The sequence below is a fragment of the Planococcus citri genome, chromosome 2 (assembly GCF_950023065.1).
Source record: "Planococcus citri chromosome 2, ihPlaCitr1.1, whole genome shotgun sequence".
NCBI classification, from domain to species: Eukaryota; Metazoa; Arthropoda; class Insecta; order Hemiptera; family Pseudococcidae; genus Planococcus; species Planococcus citri.
Window position 1 is genome coordinate 24,758,444 of NC_088678.1, and position 21,204 is coordinate 24,779,647.

Below are 21,204 nucleotides of genomic sequence, written 5' to 3' on the forward strand. Positions count from 1 at the left end.
GGGGGGATGGGAGCTACAAAATGTGAACTTTTCAAAATAAGGTACACCCATTACTAAATTGAAGAAAACTAAAAATCACGAATAAAAATAGTAGCAAATAGGGAAAACTTATAATATAAATAAACAAAACAAGATGTGTAGTTAAGATAGCATTTTATTTTACCATCCTACAATGTACAAATTATACATAATACAATCATATGTACGTACTAAATGCATTGCAGTTGGTCGATTGCTTCAATTGTTTAGCTATAGCTAAGCACACTTCATTGACCACCTCAAAATTCGATCGAATATTCTCCCAGCCTTCTGTACCCATCACTTCGGTAGGATTCGAAACGATAAATTTGATCACTTTATTTTTGAGTTCCTTGACCCTGTGCATATCTGCTAATGCCAAAAGACTCGCTGCATTTTCAACCGACACTCGTTCGAACAGTGTCTTGGCGCACATCGTTTTCAACTGATACAAATCGTATTTATCGGCTGCTGCCAGTAATTCTCCAGCGAACTCGTTTAAATTTTTGCATTTTCCAGTATAAATGTATTTCAACATTTCACCTACAACTTGTTCGTTAATATCTTCGATTTCCACACGGTTTAGCTCATTTTCTTTCGTGGTGTGAGTGAACATGGCGTGAAAAACGGAACTACGAGCAGCTAATACAGCCTTATGGGCAGGAAAATCTTTACCATTAATGGATAGGACAACGTCAGTGAACTCCTGACTTTCAAATAATGATGCAAAGTTTTCGGAGAGGTTACATTCAGGAACGTCAATGTTACAGTCACATTGATGATTATCTTCAGCCTTAACGTTCATATCAGAGAATTTCACTTCACAACGAATTGCTAATGTATTGTTCCACAGCAACTGGTATTTTGAAGAATCTTTAATGAATATGAGGCCCCAATTAGTCTTGCCAGATTCAGAATGCACGAATTCCTTAACGGGTAGAGGTTGATTGAATTCTTCTTTACCATCACTATTCAAAATATAAAAACTAATTTTCGCGAATATTTTTTTGTTTCTTTCAATACTGCTACGTTTATTCAAATATAGGAACAGAGTAATTGAATTCTCTGCATCGGTTTCACCATTAGGCTTAAGTTTCAAGTTCCATTCAACTTGATTATTCGTAACAGATGAAAACACAGGTGATACTAATGGTTCGCCTTTGGCCTCGTGGAAATCGAAATCTTCAATTGTCCAAACGTAACTTGCTATATCATAATGGATTTTGGATTTACACCCATTCGATTTGTAACATAAACCGCAAAGACTTGACGACATGTTGGAATATAAGCGCACCAATGCGACAAGAATCAGTTAGAAACACGTGTTAAACTGTCCAATTGACATGAAAGCGTAGTGCAAAGAGATTATTTTTTGTTCCAGAAATACGATATGCTCACTGACTGACTGTTTCCACTTTGTTCCGTCACCTAGAATCACACAATTATTTACACCCGCGATTAACGATTTATTTATAGTTTTTTTTTCTGAAAATTTTACACAATAGTGTTAATAAAAATTAGCTAAAAATCTACAAAATTACTGCTACTTTTAGCGAATTAGCAGTCACGCAGAATTAATGAAATGTAAAGTAAGAAGCGACGACCCAGAAATTGTGGAGCCAACACTAAGAACACGAGTTCTTTCAAAGATATAGGTGATAATTGGTGATCAATTCTGTACTCCAATGCAAAAAGGATGGAAGTCCATATGACCAGGCATAAGAAAAGGAGGTTAGTGTGTTTAATGCAGTTTGATACAGGGATTTTGAACTTTTCAGTTCAAAATTTAAAATGCATGTTTCTCAAAACTGCACTGAACACACTAACCTCCTTTTCTTATGCCCAGTCATATGGACTTCCATCCTTTTTCTTTGGAGTACAGAATTGTGAGACCGGAGCGGCATACCTACAGATCCACTGAATTGTAATACATAATAAATTTTCCAACTTGGACCTACCACCAGTATGCACTCACTTTGAATATTCTATTAATCAAACACATCGGACATAGGCGAATTACAGCCGAGAACAAACCATGACGAACATAAACAATACTAGACTAACACACCAACTTACGTATGTTAAAGGAAAAAACTAATATGTCGAGTACCTAGTCTTGAACCTGACAAAAGTGAACGGAGAATTTTTCTAATGGCCTAAACGAGATCTTATGTTCAATGTTGCCAGACGTACGAAAAAATCCGAATTTGTACGGAAATTTGAAATTTTGAAAAATAAAAACGGATTTTACACGAATTTCATAAAAAATACGAATATTTCAAGTTTTTTTTTTTACTTAAAATACTTAGGTATTGGAATTTCCTGGAAATTTTGAAAAATAAAAACGGACTTTACACAAATTTTCTAAAAATACGGAAATTTCAAGTTTTTTTTGTTTAAAATACAATTTTTTGTATTTCTTTTTCTTATGGAAAATGAAAATATTGAATGAAAAAATGTTTGTAAATTTTCACATTTGTGGTTTTCAAACAAACCCCTCATGTTCGATTTTTTGTTTCCATTTAAAACCCTGGGACCCTGCTGTTGTGTTTTTTCAATTTTTTTAGAGTTCAAGCGTGTTTAAAACGTTAGTCGCCATTTTTGTACTTTAATCAAATCTTTACAATTTCTATTGGTTTTCAACAACATCAAAAAAATGGATTTTATACGGAATTTTAATGTTGAAAATTAAGACTTTGCACGGATTTTATTCACAAGCACCTGGCAACACTGGTTATGTTAAGTATGTAATTAGTAGATACTCAAGACATCAAGAGACCATCTGAACTAAGGAAATCTTTAAAAAAAATTAAAACATCTGAAAATTTGGAAAAATTTGAAAACGTTGAGCTTGAAGCGGTGGAGGAGGTGGGGGGAGGGGGTTCAAACGTTAACCGAAAGATTTGTAATACATATTGAGGCTGCAACCTCTGGTGCAGCGCTAGTGTGTTTCCATTGTTCAGAGTTGAAATAGGTACTATGAGATTAGTAAATTTTACTATGAGAGTAATAAATTTTACCTAATTTCTAGGTAAAATATATTTTTTGGCTGAGTAAAAATCACAATTATTTTTGAATGGGATCCGGTTACTATACTGAAATAGTAATTTTTATTAATTTTTTTTTTTTCGTGTACTCTCAATAAACCAATTTACGTATGTTGAAGAAAAAAACTAATATTTTAGAAAGTCTTGAACCTGGCGAAACTGAACAGAGAGTTTTTCTAATGATCTAAAAACGATGTTATGTAAGTAGATACTCAAGACATCAAGAGACCATCTGAACTAAGAAAATTTTTTTCAAAAATGAAACATCTGAAAATTTGAGCTCGAAGCAGCAGAAGGGGTAAGGTCAAACGTTAACCATAAGATTTGAAATCTAATCCATTATTGAGGTTATTCAGCCATGATTTTGTGCTCTGCTCCATCAAAATTCGGAACCTTAAACTACTCCCATCCCTACTAGATTTAGTCAAAATACTTGTATGTACTTGAACATAATGCACCCATTATATGTACACAAAATAAAAGGAAAGTGTATGCTACGGTAGAATTTTGACACAACTTTCCCGAGGAAAATGCGGGTCTGAACGGTGCACTTTCTCTTGGTGAAATATTACCTTCTACGTTCGAAAATCCTCGCATCAAAACAGACAGCCCGACTTGGAAATGAAAAAAAACTCCATTAACTTATAATATTGAAAACTTCACAGTTCACATAAGAAAATGAAAGTCTACTGTTCGTAATATTTATACTGCAATGACCTTCAACGATTCTGTAGATTCATGGTTCTTGAATCAGCATATTCCCACTCGCGTCAGTCATGTTCTGATTACATTCACGAGATCAAACAAAAGAAGGTTAAGATGCTGAAAAAATCAAACTTCCAGTTATGAGAAAAAAACCCTTATTTTTCAATCTTCATCATTACCTATTATTAAAATATGCATTCGTGATAATTGGAAGTTGAGAATTTAAGACTCGAGTTTCAAACTAATCGAATCCAACCACCGAATTCAAATCTTTAAATCAGACGAATTACTTCATAACTATTTTCGTATTTATCTACATCAATAAATTCGTTTCGTATGTACATATGAAATCAATACGATATACCAGAAGTAGGTAATACTTGTATTCAGAAACGTAAGACATGGCAATCAATAAGGTACTTTATAATGTAATTATTGAAATGAAGAAAATTAAAAATAGTAGCAAACATGGAAAACTTATAAATAAACAAAACAAGATGTGTAGTTCGATGATATTTTACCATCCTACAATGTACAAAATACAATCATACAGATATGTACGTCTACGTATGTATACTAAATAATGCATTTCAGTTGGTCGTTTGCTTCGATTGTTTGGCTATAGCTAAGCATACTTCATCGATCAACTCAAAACTCGATCGAATATTCTTCCAGCCTTCTGTACCCATCACTTCGATAGGATTCGAAACGATAAATTTGATCACTTTATTTTTGAGTTCCTTGACCCCGTGCATATCTGCTAATGCCAAAAAACTCGCTGCATTTTCAACCGACAATTCTTCGAACAGTGTCTTGGCGCACATCGTTTTCAACTGATACAAATCGTATTTGTCGGCTGCTGCCAGTAATCCTCTTGCGAACTTCTTTAAATTTGGGCATTCCCCGGTGTAAATGTATTTTAACATTTCACCTACAACTTGTTCGTTACTATCTTCGATATTCACACGGTTTAGCTCGTTTTCTATCGTATTGTGTTTAAACATGGCGTGGAAAACTGGACTACGAGCAGCTAAAACAAGCTTATGGGTAGGGAAATCGTTGCCATTTACGGAAAGTACAACGTCAGTGAACTCCTGATTTTCAAATAATGATGCCAACTTTTCGGAGATGTTACATTCAGGCACTTCAATGTTACAGTCACACTTATGATTATCTTCAGCCAGTATATCGTTCATATCAGAGAATTTCACTTCACAGCGAATTGCCATGCTATTGTTCCACAGCAACTGGTATTTTGTATCTCTTTTCATGAATGGGAGGCCGCAATTATTCTTCTGAGGCTCAGCGAATTCCATAATTCGTATAGGTTGTTTGAATGTTTCTTTGCCTTCACTATTCAATATATAAAAAACGATTTTCGCGAATATTTTTTTGTTGCTTTCAATACCGCTTTGTTTACTCAAATACAGGTAAACACTCATAGAATCCTTCACACCAATTTCTCCATTAGGTTTAAGTTTCAAGTACCATTTAACTTGATTATTCGTCACAGATGAAAACACAGGTGATACTAATGGTTCGCCTTTGGCCTCGTGAAAGTCGAAATCTTCAATAGTCCAAACGTAACTTGCTATATCATAATGAATTTTGGTTTTACAACCACTCGATTTGCAAAATGAACCGCAAAGATTTGACGACATGACGGAATAAGCGGACCAATCGACAAGAATCAATTAGAAAATGTAAAAAGCTGTCCAATCGACAAGAAAGCGTTGTGCAAATAGATACTATTTTTCGTTCCAGAAATACGATAAGCTCGCCGGCGGCTGTCTACACTCCGTTTCGTCACCTAGAATCACACAAATTATTTACACCTATAATTAACGAATTGTTGTAGGTTTTTCTCTGAAAATTTTACTTAACATTGTTTATAAAAGTAATACAAACATATACAAAATCACGGGTACTTATTGTGTATTAGTAATCGCGTAGAATAGAAAGAATAATATGAAGTAAGGACCGAAGCGATCGACAGCACAAATACTTTAAACTCTACATTCAGAATACGAGTTCTTTCAGAGATAATCAAGAAATTGGCGATAATTAACTTTCGAATGTTTTCTACAATATTATACAATTCAATAGGTGGGTATTATTGGTGAATTTTTTTTTTTTAGATTTTTCATTTTCAGAGTTTTTGGTTTCATTTTCATATTTTTTTGATTTAATTGTTTTCAAATTTTATTGTTTAGACATTTTCTGCTTTCAAGTTGTTCATTATCGTTTTCGATTGAATTTTTGGGGTTTCTTTTCGGATTTTTTTTCAATTTCATGTTCAGCTTTTAATTTGTATGTACAAACAATTTTTCCATTTTTCTTTGTCGTCGTCTCGAATTTTTCACATTTTTAAACAGCATGACTTACGAGGAAACCCTCACAACACGTAAACACTTTCATTGAGCTGAAATTGACTCACAGCTGCCGAAGTTGATTTCTTGATTTTTGAAGAATTTTTGAAATTGGTGAAAGTAGTAGGTACGTACCCTAAGTATTAAAGCATCAATTTTTCATACACAGAAAAGCGATTTTTTCGAGGCGATCAGAAGCCTCCAGAAATTTCAAATCGCTTTGGAAGATGTTGAAATCAACTTCGGTAAGTAGTTGAAAATTTAATCCTGTCATAAATTGAAGATTCTGAATCGATTATAGGGCAGGCGAATCGCAAATTCACAATGACCAGTTGAACAGTGTATTTTTTTTAGGTACATACAATGTTGAAAAATCTCACATTTTAAAAAAATGAAAAAGACATTCGATTTTCGCAACGAATAATTCGAAACTTTTTTTTACTCTACAAAATCGATTCTCCGAATCAATTTCAATTAAGTATTGGAAAAGTTGACGATTTTAAATTCTTTTCTCCACCATTCAAAATTTTACACATCTAAAAAAATAACTTTACACTTTTTAACTCGTCATCTTGGGTTTGCGATTCACCTGCTCTAATTAGATTCGGAACGTCGAACTTTTACTGTGATAGGGTTAATGAATTTTTACCTATCGAAGTTGATTACGACGCACCTTTTAGAGCTATCTGAAATAACACCAATACCAATAGCCTAATTTTCGCCATTTTAAAAAATGTGCAAAGAATCGAAAAATAAATTTCGCCAGCTAAAAATGTGGTTATGAGGTCTGAGTGGCATGCTCTATGAGTGAGCTAAATTTCAGCTCAATCGGAGTTGAAAGATTGGACAATTTTTTAGTTATAGTTGGCTAAAATAAGAAGAGCTCGAAAACATCAGATTCTACAGCGAATTTTTTTTTTGCAATGCTCTTATTTTGACAACATTTGCGATGTTTTGAAATTGACATTCAATTTCAAACTCACTGAATCCAATTACACAATTCAAATATACTCGTATTTCGCTCAAACGGATCATAATCATTTTACATGATCCCAATTCAATTTTGCATTCAAGCAAACAAATGACTGAAGTGAATTATTTACCATTATTTATGCATTCCATACAAAATTCAAGAAACGTTTTCAATTCAAATTTAGGTACCTAAATTATTTTCATTTTGAAAGATTCATTTAGAATAATATTATAGTATTTAGAAACGCTACGACAATTGATAATTATTAGATATGACTGCATTGAAACAAATTGAAAATAACAATAAATAAATAAATAAATAAAAAACAAGGCACAGTTTGAAATTTTAATCGTTGTACTAGATTTAATATGTGAACAAATGAACTTTTACATACAATAAATAAGATCATTCCAGGTACGGAATTCAGTCAAATCGTCAACGTTCATCGTCTATAAATAGCTAAGTACACTTGATCAACTAACTCGAAACTTGATCGAATACTCTTCCAGCCCTTAGTACCGAAAACTCTGCTAGATTTAGAAACGATAAATTTGATCACGTTGCTTTTAAGTTCTTCAACACTGTGCTTGTCTGCCAATAGTAAAACCCTTGCAGCATTTTCAACCGACAATCGTTCGAGTAGTGTTTTTGCACACATCATTTTCAATCGATACAGATCATATTTATCGGCCGCTTCTAATAATTGTCCAGCCAAATTCTCCAAATTTGCGCATTTCCCAGTATAAATATATTTCAACATTTCACCCACAACTTGTTCGTTAATATCTTTAATATCCACACGATTTAGCTCGTTTTCTATTGTACTGTGTTTGAACATGGCTCGAAAAACTGCACTACGAGCAGCTAATACAGCCTTATGGGCAGGAAAATCTTTGCCATTTACAGATAGGACAACGTCAGTGAACTCTTGATCTTCAAACAATGATACAAACTGTTCGGAGAGGTCACATTTAGGCACCTTTATGCAACTGTCTGCACATTGATAAGAATTTTCAGCAATATCCTTCATATCGGAAAATTTCACTTCACAACGAATTCTCAGCACATTTTTCAACTGCCACATTTTGTTCTTAAAAGTCGCATCTTTTCTTAAGAAGCGAGGCATGCCCGCACTGTTTCCAGGAAAAGGATGACAAAAACTTTTGACAGCGAATGTCTGTTTGTGCATTTCACCTCCAGTAGTCAAAACAGAAAAAGATATTTTCGCATATATTTTTTCGTTTCTTTCAGAAGTGCTGTTTTCACTCAAATTAAGATACAGACTAATACAACCATCTGCATTTGGTACGCCATTAGGGTAGAGCTGTATATTCCATTTAATTTCATCATTCGTATTCGATGAAAACTCAGGTGATGATAATTGTGTTCCTTTAGCCTCGTAAAAATCGAAATCAGGAATCGTCCAAACGTAACTTGCTTCATGAAAATGAATTTTAGATTTACATCCATTCGATTTGGAAACTGGACCCCAAAGAACCGGCCACATGTTGAAATAAACGAATCGATGAAACAAAAATCAAGTGAAACCTGCTTAAGAGGAACTGCGAGCTGTTCGTGGTAGCAATTCACTACGTAGACCTACTGAATGCGGTGGTTTTTCGTTTCTAAGGTAAAAAAATGATCTGATCACTGTCTTCAAGCTCTTCATCAATCACCTAGAACCAAAAAATCGTTTTCACCAATGTAATTGACCAATTAATATTTGTGGTTCATTTCAACTTTAAAAAAAAATTAAATGTAGAAATCCGCATATCATCACCAGGCACTTTCTCAGAATTGAGAATTTATATATTATATATTATGTTAATTTATTATACTTATCTACCAGTACTCGGATTTTCATGCTTAAACATATTTATGCATATTTAAGAGAACACCTAGTTGGGTATTTCAGGTTTTTAGAGAAATTTTCACGTTTTTAAGGAATATTTCGTCCAATTTCAAGTTTTTGTACTACACTTGGCTAATTTTTTTTGCACGAAGTTTTCTAAAGAAAATCAGGGTAAAAACAAAGGCAAATTTTTCAAATTTTGCAATTGAATAAAACACGATTTTGAATTTCTGTGTGCAAATTCAGCGTACTACATATTTTGCAATATTATCAAAATCGTTTAGAAGACGACTATTCTGTAAAACAACACCCATATTGTTAGAAAATATTCTTACGTTTTAGAGTATTTTTGACATTTTTTAGGAAAATTTTAAGCGCATGGGTATTTATGTTTTTTTTCAGAGAAAAAATATCCTAACCCATGGTTATTACATAGGTAGATAGAATTTATAGAGAAGTGGCGTTCAAAAATTTTCAATATGTACAAAATTCATGGGATGATTACTCCGCCAACATAAAACAAAGTTTCAAGAAAAATGGATCCCGGCAAGGGAATCTTCGTTATCTTTGAAAAATTCACCTTCGTATTAAAAAATACTCGTTTAATTAACGACCCTCTTCAGAACAGCTGAATATGACATGTCGCTTCAGCTGACTTGGAAATCAATTACATATTATTCAATAATAGAGGAAATAAATTCAAATTTTTCGATGCTCTTATTCTGAAAATATTCATGTTATTTTGAAGTTGAGACTCAACTCTCAGACTGATTGAATCCAACTTTCGAATTCAACATTTCCTAATCAATTAAACCAGGTACAAATTACAATACGTTCATTCTACATCATAGTCAATTTTTCATCTAAACAAACGAATGTATGCACAACTATTTCCAACGCATTTTTGGAGTGATTACTAATTATGTATCTAGTGATCTACCAGCAATAAGATTTGTAGGAGTTACATTCAGTTTTCCAGGAGTAATCGAAACATTACAAAAGGTGACCAAAACATCATTGTAATGTGACTCACTACAAAGATAAGTAAGTAGGTATTCGTAGGTATTCACAAAAAAAAATCAGAAATTTTCGAGTTTGAATTTCAGCTGAATCAGAGTGTCTAACAAAATTTCAAAAAGAAAAATCGGTACTACATTTTTTAAACACTCGGTATTTCTTGTGGGAGGGAGGTGCGCGAGGCAACTTTTATATTCCAATTTTTCGCTTTTCTAATGTCTCCATAACACCTCAAGATTCTTTTTAAGTAAGCGATTGTCGAGAATATATTTTTATCATTTCAAATTTTGATTTTATTTTTACTTTTAAAGTTTTTGCTAATGGAATGAAATTGGGCGAATAAAAAACTTTTTTCAACGAAGCAAAAAAATGTAATGGAAAATTAAAACGGCACTTTGTTAACGCATAATAATTTCAATTTCTCCTTCAAGTTTGGAATTTTTTAATAATGGAAAAGAGAATGAACTGACCCTGGCGAAAAAAGGGTAAAAGCTCTCAAAAATCAATATTTCGTGAGTTAACAACACACGTTTTTTGTATGATGAGCCACACATAAGAAGTTTATTAATTTGCTTCAAAATTTTTAAAAATTCGCTAAAATATTCAAGAGAAATTTTAATTTTACGCTTTTTGGAATTATTATGGACAATGACGATTTAAGAGTTTTGCCACGGTGGTTTTGGACCATGAATACTAAGGTTTTAGCAGTAGGCCGATTCGCCATTCTTGACCTACGGTTCTACACTCTTCCAAAAAAGTAACAAACTTTATTGAGGATTAGTCTACCGTTACTTTTATGTAGTAATTTCATCAACTGAGCTACTTAAAAAGCAACCGTGCACGAATTCAGAATCTATATGAACGTTTGAATTCAAAATTTCAAATTATTTTCAAAATAAAGTTTCATTTGAATATAACACTGGTATTTCAAGTCAGACAATCAATGGGTACGTAGAAGTATTGTAAAATTATACTTCACAATTTCCCCGAGGAAGATACGAGTCTGAACGGGGCACTTTTCTCTTGGTGAAATATTTACTTCTACGTTCAAAATGTTCAAAAGAAATAGCGCCACTTGGAAATAAAAAAAAAAATTCATAACTTCAAAATATTGAAAACTGTACAATTCACATTAGAAAATTGAAGTCTACTGTTCGTAATTTATTCATACTGGAATGACCTTCAACGATTGTATAAATTCATGTTCTTCAAAATTAGCATTTTCCCCCTCGCATCATGTTCTGATTACATTCAAGAGATCAAACAAAAAAACGAAAAAATATTGAAAAAATCAAACTTTCAGTTATGACAAAAAACACACATTTTTCAATCTTCACGATTATTCTGAAGATATTCATTCTTGTTGATTGGAAGTTGAGAACTTGAGACTCGAGTTTATCAAACTAATCGAATTCAATCACCTAACTCGAATACTATTTTAATCAGATGAATTACTTATGTATTCGTATTTACCTACATCAATAAATTCGTAAGCGACTATGCTGATTTCTGATGGACTCTCGGAACGATAATCCGTATATCATCAATACCAGAATAATACGTACCTACTTCAGTACTTGTATTTAGAAACGCAAGAAAAGACAAACAACAATGTACTTCATTATGTACTTTTTACTAAATTGAAGAAAACTAAAAATCACGAATAAAAATAGTAGCAAACATGGAAAACTTATGAATAAACGGAATAAGATGTGTAGTTCGATAGTATTTACGAGTATTTTATCATCCTACAATGTATTAATCACATAATACAATCAAATATGTATACGTATGTATACATTTCAGTTGGTCGTTTGCTTCGATTGTTTGGCTAAAGCTAAGCATACTTCATCGACCAACTCAAAATTCGATCGAATATTCTTCCAGCCTTCTGTACCCATCACTTCGGTAGGATTCGAAACGATAAATTTGATCACTTTATTTTTGAGTTCCTTGACCCCGTGCATATCTGCTAATGCCAAAACACTCGCTGCATTTTCAACCGACAATCCCTCGAACAGTGACTTAGCGCACATTGCTTTCAACTGATACAAATCGTATTTATCGGCTGCGGCCAGTAATCCTTCTGCGAACTTCTTTAAATTTAAGCATTTTCCGGTATAAATGTATTTCAACATTTCATCAACAACTTGTTCGCTAATATCTTCGATTTCCACACGATTTAGCTCCTTTTCTTTTGTGCTGTGAGTAAACATGGCGCGAAAAACTGGACTACGAGCAGCTAATATATTCTTATGGGCAGGAAAATCTTTACCATTAACGGATAGGACAACATCAGTGAACTCCTGATTTTCGAATAATGATGCCAAGTTTTCGTAGAGGTTACATTCAGGCACTTCAATGTTACAGTCACATTGATGATCTTCAGCTATATTATCGTTCATATCAGAAAATTTCACTTTACAGCGAATCGTCAACGTATTGTTCGACAGTATCTTGTTTTCAAACGTTGCATCTTTCTTAATGAATTCACCGAGGCCCCAATTTTTCACATCCGGGAATATATTAATAGTCAGGGTTTTACAGAATTCTTCTTGACCTCCGTTATTCACAACACAAAAAGTAATTTCTGCGAATATTTTTTCATTCTTTTCAATACTGCTATGTTGGCTCAAATATAGGAACAGACTAATAGAATCCTTTGCATCGGTTTCACCATTAGGGTTAAGTCTCAAGTACCATTTAACTTGATTATTCGTTACAGATGAAAACACATGTGAATATAATGGTTCTCCTTTGGCTTCGTAAAAATGGAAATCTTCAATTGTCCAAACGTAACTTGCTATATCAGAGCGGATTTTCGTTTTACATTCATTCGGTTTGCAAACTGAATCACAAAAACTGGGCATGTTGCAATAAGTGCACCAAGACGACAAGAATCAATTAAAAACTTGCAAAAAATTGTCCAATTGGCATCAAAGCGTTGTGCAGAGATTTTTTTCGTTCCAGAAAGATGATGTGCTCACCGGCTGTCTCCACTCCGTTCTGTTCCGTCACCTAGAATCACACAATTATTAACACCCATGATTAACGATTTGTTGTAGTTTTTGTTCTGAAAATTTTACAAAACCGTGTTTATAAAAATTATACAAAAATTTACAAGATGACTGATACTTTTCAACAGAATGTGAAGTAAGAACCGAAGCAATTGGGGGCCCAAAAATTGCGAACTCTACTTTCAGAACACGAGTTCTTTCAAAGATATATTTGTAGTTAAGAATTACGGATAAATTGTATGACTGGAGGGCCTACAGATTCACTGGATTGCAGTAATAATACGAGTACATCTTTCAACTTGTACAAACGATTTTCCGATTTTTTTCTCCAGTCTTCCCACATTGTTCAAATTTTTAAACAAATACAATGTACATTATGAGTAGTATTATATGGCTTACGAGGAAACCCTCACAACACGTAAGTGTCACCCATACTTCGCAACCAAATTCAGAGCTGCCGCAGTTGATTTCTTGATTTTTGACGAATTTTCGAAATTGGTGAAAATAGTAGGTAGGTCATAGGTATGGTGTTGAAACATAAACTTTCCTGAATAAAGATATTGTCGCCAGTTTTGAGGCGATCAAAAGCCTCCAGCAATTAAAGTTACTCTAATCAGTGTTTTTGAGATGAATTTTTAGAATTATTTCCAAAACAATGGTGTGGATCTTTGAAGAAAAAAATCACACCATGTTTTGTCGTTGACTTTTTTAGGACAGAGAACCATTATTGTGCTTTGGATTCTAAAAATTTGTATTCAGCGATCTTGAAAACAATAAACATACTATTTAACATACTCGTATGTATTACACAATTTGCAGCAACTTTTCGAAATTTTATTCTATTTAGAAAGACGTAAAGGGGGTTAGAGGTACTGTAAACAGAAAATAAGTTCATATTCGTATTCAGCGACCTCGAAAACATACCATTCGATATATCACTTGACATTTCATGATTTTTCGAAATTTTGGTCTCCTTGTTGGGGCACAACGGGGCATGGGGGGTGCGACCCAAAAAATAAGTTCATATTCGTACTTGGTGACCTCGAAAACATACCATTCGATATATCACTCGACTTTTCACGATTTTTCAAAATTTTGACCCCCTTTTTGGGGCACAGAGGGGTTTTGAGGAGTTGGACCCAAAAAATAAGTTGGTATTCGTATTCAGCGACCTCGAAAACATACTAGTCGATATATCGCATGTCCAGATTCGTTTTTCAAATGTATGATTCAGATGAGCGTTACTTGACAAATCAAGCACCCCCCCCCACCAACCACCAGGGAGGATTGAAGACCAATAAATGGTGGCGTGATTAATAGTTGGATGAGTAGACTTTGTAAAAAAAATTTGAGCGAAAACGAATAATAATATATAAAGTGGTAACTTTGATCAATTCATTGGACTGACCTTTTTTGAAACACCTACTCTTTCCACCCCTTTTTTCAGACACCCCTCTTGAGGGGTGGGTATCGAGCGTAGTATCAAATTGTCGAGAATTTTAAGGGGAACATTTTTAGTCATGGTAGTTTTTCTTGTAAACCTAATATTTTCGGAGAAAATCGCAAAAAACGTGAATCGAAACCAGTTTCTTTCACTTTTCAATTCGTCATCTTGGATTTGCGATTCACCTGTCCTGATTGATTCGAAACGTCAAACTTACTACGATAAGGTTAATGAATTATTTTTACCTACGGAAGTTGATTACGACTCGTCTTTTGGAGCTTTCTGAAATGAATTTCTGGAAGAGTCAACTTTGGCTGGAAGCTCCAGATTTGTACGAAAACGATCGCAACTGATGCGTAGGGTTGACTTTTGCAAAACATACAAAACAAACCGATTTTTAGATCTTTATCTCCATATTTAACCTACCTATTATTATCGCACAACATTAATTAAACACGAATAGGTTAATTCCACCATTTTTTTAAATTTGCAAAGAATCGAAAAATCCATTTCCGCAGCTTAATTGACAACATTTGCGACGTTTTGAAATTGGCGTTCAATTTCAAAGTCACTGAATCCAATTAGTAACAGTTATCCAATTCAAATATATTTCGTGCAAATTGATCACGATCATTTTACATGATACCAAATAATATTCCATTTTGCATATATTTTAAGCAAAAAATGTTGTCAAGTCAATTTTGGCCATTATATTTTATGCATTCCATACAAAATTAAAGAAACACTTTCAATTCAAATTTAGGTACCTAAATTATTTTCTCAAGTTTCATTTAGAATAATATTATTGTATTTAGAAACATAAGACAATTGGTAATTAAATATTTATGACCGCATTGAAACAAATTGAAAATTCCTAACAATTATTTATCTACTAGTAAAAAAGAAAACAATTTACAGTTTGAAATTTTAATCATTTTACTACATTTATATGAGAACAAATGACTGTAATTATTACAATGAGTAAGATTATTCCAGGCACGAAATTCAGTCAAATCATCGACATTTATCGCTTGGAAATAGCTAAGCACACCTCATCAACCAACTCGAAATTTGATCGAATACTCTTCCAGCCCTCAGTACCCAAAACTTTCGTAGATTTAGAAACTATAAATTCGAGCACTTTGCTTTTAAGTTCTTCAACACTGTGCTTGTCTGCCAATAGTAAAACACTCGCAGCATTTTCAACCGACAATCGTTCGAGTAGTGTTTTTGCACACATCATTTTCAATCGATACAGATCATATTTATCGGCCGCTGCTAATAATTCTCCTGCCAATTTCTCTAAATTTGCGCATTTCCCAGTATAAATGTATTTCAACACTTCACCCACGACTTGTTCGTTAATATCTTTAATATCTACGCGATTTAGCTCGTTTTCTATCGTACTGTGTTTAAACATGGCGTGGAAAACTGGACTACGAGCAGCTAATACAGCCTTAAGGGCAGGAAAATCTTTACCATTTACAGAAAGTACAACGTCAGTGAACTCCCGTTTTTCAAACATCGATACAAAGTGTTCGGAGAGGTCACATTCAGGCACCTTTATGAGACTGCCTAAACATTGATGAGACTTTTCAGAAATTACCTTCATATCGGAAAATTTCACTTCACAACGAATTCTCAGAACATTTCTCAACAGTACTTTGTCCCTAAACGTCGCATCATTCTTGATGAATTTAGAGTAACCCCAAGAGTTTTTAGGAAAGGGGTGATAAAACTCGTTGGTGCCCATCTTTTCGTATACTTCACCTTCAGTAGTCAAAATAGAAAGAGAGTATCTCGCGTAAATTTTTTTGCTCTTTTCAAAAGTGCAGCGTTCACTCAAACTAATGTACAGACTAATATAACCGGCTGCCCTTGAATCACCATTAGGGTGGAGCAGTAAATTCCATTTAATTTGATCATTCGTAATAGATGAAAAGTCAGGTGATGATAATTGTTTTCCTTTGGCCACGTGAAAATCAAAATCAGCAATCGTCCAACTATAACTTGCTTCATCTAAATGAATTTCAGTTTCACATCCATTTGATTTGCAAACTGAACCGCAAAGACACGACCACATTTTGAAATAAACGAATCAATGAAACAAAAATCAAGTGAAACTGCTTAAGAGGAACTGTGAGCTGTTCGTGGTAGCAATTCACTACCTATAGACCAACTGAATGTGACTTTTTGTTTCTGAGGTAAAATGATCTGATCACTGTCTTCGATCTCTTCAATCACCTAGAACCAAAAAATCGTATTCACCGATATAATTGACCAATTTATATGTGTGGTTCTTCATTTCAAATTCAACATAACAGTACTTTAAAAAAAAAAAAAAAATTGAACGCAGAAATCCGCAAACCACCAGGCACTTTCGGAGATGTGAGAATCTATACCTACCTACTATATCAATGCATTATTATATTTAACAGGGCTCAGATTTTCATGCTACAACATTTTAATTAGTATTAAAGGCATTTTTATGAGAATAGTAGGGTATTTCAAGTTTTTAGAGAATTTTTCACGTTTCAAAAGGATATTTCGTCTAATTTCAAATTTTTGTATCTGCTGGCTACTGCACTTGGATAATTTTTTAAGAAAATCAGGGTAAAAACAAAGAGAAATTCTTCAAATTTTGTAGCCTATTGAAATAAAACACGGTTTTGAGTTTCTCTGACTTGGAAATCAAATTAGATATTCAATAATGAAGGAAAGAAATTCAAATTTTTCAAAGATGTTCTTATTCTGAAAATATTCATGTTATTTCGAAGTTGAGACTCAACTTTCAGACTAGTTTAATCCAACTATCGAAATCAAAATTTTATAATTAGGTAAATAAACCAGGAAAATCACGTTCATTTTACATCATATTTAATTTTTCTTTTAGACAAATGAATGTATGGACAGCTACATATTTCCAACGCATTTTTTGAATCTAGAATCTACCTATAAAATTTGCATAGGGTTACACATTCAATTTTTCAAAAGTAATCGAAACATTACAAAAGGTGACCAAAACATCATTGTAATATGACTCTCTACGAAGTATTCGTAGGTATTACAAAAAAATCAGAAATTTTCGAGTTGATTTTACATACTTCAGATAAATAATTAGAGTGTCAAACGAAAAAGCAGGACTTTTAGCAGGAGGGGACATTTTTTAAACACTCGGGATTGATTTCTCAGGTAGGCGAGGCAAAGTTTCACATTCAAATTTTTTACGTTTCAATTTTTAATGTCTTCGTAACGTCTCAAGATTTTTTTCAAGCAAGTGAATGTCGACAAATTTTGATTTCATTTTTACCATCAAGGTTCTTGATAATGGAATGAAATTGAGCGAATGAAAAAACTTCTTTCAACATGGTAAATTTTTTAAAAATGTAAAAAAATGGGATGAACAATTCAAACGACGTTTGAAAAAAATATAGCAATTATTTAAAATAAAACGACGAGTTTTAAAGTACAATAATTAGTAAGAGATAAAATGATAATTTTGCATAATATTCATGAAACGTATAATAATTTTCATTTCTCCTTCAAGTTTGGAATTTTTTAGTAATGGAAAAGAAAACGAACTGACCCGTGGCGAAAGAAGGGTAATAAAAGCTCTCTCAAAAGTCAATATTTCGTGAAGCATAAAAACCCATGTTTTTTGTATGATGATTGATGAGTCACTTGTCACTCATAACGTCATAAGAAGTTTATTATTTTGCTTCAAAATTTTTAAAAATTCGAATAATTTTTTTTTTCGATAAATGGAATTTATTGTTTTGATTCAAATTTTGAACATTTCTTAAATTTGAATAACAAGTTTTTTATCTGGGAAAGGAAGGAAGAGTGAATAGTCCGAGCGAAGGAAGGGCAAAAGCTCTCAAAAATGTGTAATGAGCCCTTTTCAACAAATTCCTATTTCAAAATTCCAGAAAAAAGGAAAAATAAATTGAAAATGACTTTGAAAAAATCAGAACTTGTGGATTAAGTGATAAAGAAACATGTCAACTGCAGGATTTACAGGACTTATCGATAAAAAGCAGCACTTTTGCAGGATATGTAGGACCGTTAGACACCCTGAGGAAGGAGGAAATCACCCCTCCTCAGTTCCCCAGCAATTTTTTCAACTTTTTTTGTGTGATTCGGAGAACACCGCTTTTGAACATTAACGTGACATTTTTCAATTTCAAGGAAATATCAAATGAAGCGAAGGTAAAAGCTCCCATAAATTTACAAATTCAAGACAAAATTTTCACGAGAAAGTTTCTAACACAGTATATGAACGATAAATGAAGCGATGTCCATGATGGATAACAGTATAAATCGAACAAACCGTATCAATTCACATTTTAAATCATTTTCAAATTAAACTTTCACTCTGAATAATATTTTTACCAACTTAGAAACAAAAGATCACCAATACTCAGATATTACAGAATTCAAGCAAATTACAAATAGGTACATCTACTAAAAATTTATTCGAAAACAAGAGAAGATACAGTTCGATAATTCATCATTTTGCATTATATTTAGCCTACATAAGATTAGTATAAAGTAGGGTACCGGTACTAAATTCAGTCAGAACGCCGAGCTAAAGCCAAACATAGTACTTCATCGACTAACTCGAAGTTCGATCGAATACTCTTCCAACCTTCTGTAGCCAATACTTCGGTAGGTTTCGAAACGATAAATTTGATCACTTCGGTTTTGAGTTCTTTGACACCGTGCATATCTGCTAATGCCAACACACTCGCTGCATTTTCAATCGACAACCCATCGAGTAGTGTTTTTCCACACATCGTTTTCAATCGATACAGATCATATTTATCGGCCGCTGCTAATAATTCTCCAGCCAATGTCTCCAAATTTGCGCATTTCCCAGTATAAATGTATTTCAACATTTCACCCACAACTTGTTCATCAACATCTTCAATATCTACACGATTTAGCTGGTTTTCTTTTGTATTGTGTTTAAACATGGCGTGGAAAACTGGACTATGAGCAGCTAAAACAACCTTATGGGCGGAAAAATCTTTGCCATTTACAGAAAGTACAACGTCAGTGAGCTCCTGTTTTTCAAACATCGATACAAAGTGTTCGGAGAGGTCACATTCAGGCACCCTTATGCAACTGCCTGCACGTTGATGCGAATTTTCAGCAATATCCTTCATATCGGAAAATTTCAATTCACAACGAATTCTCAGTACATTTTTCAACAGTAGCATATTGTTCTTAAAAGTCGCATCTTTTTTTATAAATTGAGACGTGCCACAAGCGTTATTAGGGGGAAAGTGATGAAACTCTTTGGCTAAGAATATCTTTTTGTATTCTTCGCCTGCAGTAGTCAAAACAGAATAAGTCATTTTCACGTATATTTTTTCGCTCTTTTCAGAAGTGCTGTGTTCACTCAAACAAAGAAACAGACTAATATAACCGGCTGCCCTTGAATAACCATTAGGGTAGAGCAGTAAATTCCATTTAATTTGATCATTCTTAATAGATGTAAAGTCAGGTGACGAAATTCGTTCTCCTTTGGCCTCGTGAAAATCGAAATCAGTAATCGTCCAAATGTAACTTGCTTCATCATAATGAATTTCAGTTTTACATCCACTCGATTTGCAAACTGAACCGCAAAGACACGACGACATGTTGAAATAAATAAATCGATGCAACGAAAATCAAGTAAAACTGCGTAGGAGGGACTGTGAACTATTCTAGAAAGCAATTTGCTACTTGATGAATACAATTTTTCGTCTCAAAGGTAAAATGATCTTGTTCACCGTCTTCGATAAGTTCAATCCCCTAGAATCAAAAAATTATTTCGATTTCCATTAATCATTAAGTTGTTCGTGGTTCTTCATTTCAAATTCTACATAAAAATATTTTTAAAAAAAAGATTAAATTCAAGTATAACTCCGCAAATCATCATCAGTCACTTTCTGAGAATACCCAACACGTTACATCATCATTAGATACAATTACTACGGCTCGGATTTTGAAAAAGAAAAGCAAACAGAGTTTATTTTCCTGATTAAAACTTCGAACATTTATTGAATTTGAACAATACGTTTTTTATTTGGAAAAAGAGGAGCAAAAGCTCTCAAAAATGTGTAAGTAAATCATGCTTTTAAAAGGTAGGCAAACGAGTCCTTTCAACAAGATTTTTTCAAAATTACAGAAAAAGGAGGAATGAATAATTGAAAACTTGAAATCTGATTTTATGAAATCAGGACTTCTTGATGAAGTGATTAAAAAGCAGAACAACTGCCGGACTTTCAGGACCGTTTGACACCCTGACTCTCTGAGGAAGGAGGAAAGTTATGGGTTTCCAAAATGGCGCGACGATTCAATTTTTCCAATGAACATTGAAGAACGAAAAAATTGACGTATTTTGTTCAAATTCTGGTTGAGCGTCATGATTCATGAGAATATTTCTAGAAAAAAACTGATCACATGATGAGGGAAGATCGTGAAAAAATCAATTTTTTGAACTTTGAAAAGACATGCACGAAAAATAAGTGTGTTGACACCCAACTCGATAGCTTACATCATTTGGTAAAATCTATACATTTTAGTCAACCTCTGAATTTTCCTTTTTCGAATACCCTCGGGGCCCAAAACCTATGATTTTAGTCATCAAACTCGATAATTCTAACAATTCGCTTTAATTTTACTCAGATTCAAAGATATAAAGGTAGGAAAAATTTCCTGACCTTCTATACTCTTTAAAAAAAATTTTAAAAATAAAACTATTTATATACTTTT

The 21,204-nt window shown here is 33.3% G+C and overlaps 2 protein-coding genes across 20 annotated transcripts in view; both read right to left on the reverse strand.

Annotated features, from left to right (window-relative positions):
• LOC135835117 (speckle-type POZ protein B-like) overlaps positions 1 to 21,204 on the reverse strand; it is a 203,234-nt gene that overhangs the window by 149,222 nt on the left and 32,808 nt on the right. The window contains exon 2 of one of the 18 annotated variants that reach the window (XM_065349231.1): positions 4,132 to 5,580. The exons of 13 other annotated variants lie outside the window; for them this stretch is intronic. In XM_065349231.1, coding sequence (XP_065205303.1) covers positions 4,361 to 5,431 — 1,071 coding nt within the window. In that variant the 5' untranslated portion in view covers positions 5,432 to 5,580 and the 3' untranslated portion in view covers positions 4,132 to 4,360. Of the gene's footprint in view, positions 1 to 4,131; positions 5,581 to 7,443; positions 8,789 to 11,588; positions 13,000 to 15,353; positions 16,687 to 18,898; positions 20,242 to 21,204 lie in introns of those variants that run through there. 4 more of the 18 variants (XM_065349237.1, XM_065349232.1, XR_010556824.1 and 1 more) reach the window with 4 other exon arrangements.
• LOC135835121 (protein roadkill-like) lies at positions 137 to 2,158 on the reverse strand. Of its 2 annotated transcripts, none has more exons than XM_065349247.1 (2): positions 1,994 to 2,158; positions 137 to 1,446 (listed from the first exon to the last, which is right to left on the reverse strand). In XM_065349247.1, the coding sequence occupies exon 2, from the start codon at positions 1,292 to 1,294 to the stop codon at positions 197 to 199; it is 1,098 nt and encodes a 365-aa protein (XP_065205319.1). In that variant the 5' UTR covers positions 1,295 to 1,446; positions 1,994 to 2,158; the 3' UTR covers positions 137 to 196. The 2 variants fall into 2 exon arrangements, with proteins under 2 accessions (XP_065205319.1, XP_065205320.1); XM_065349248.1 differs by having other exon boundaries at positions 1,977 to 2,158.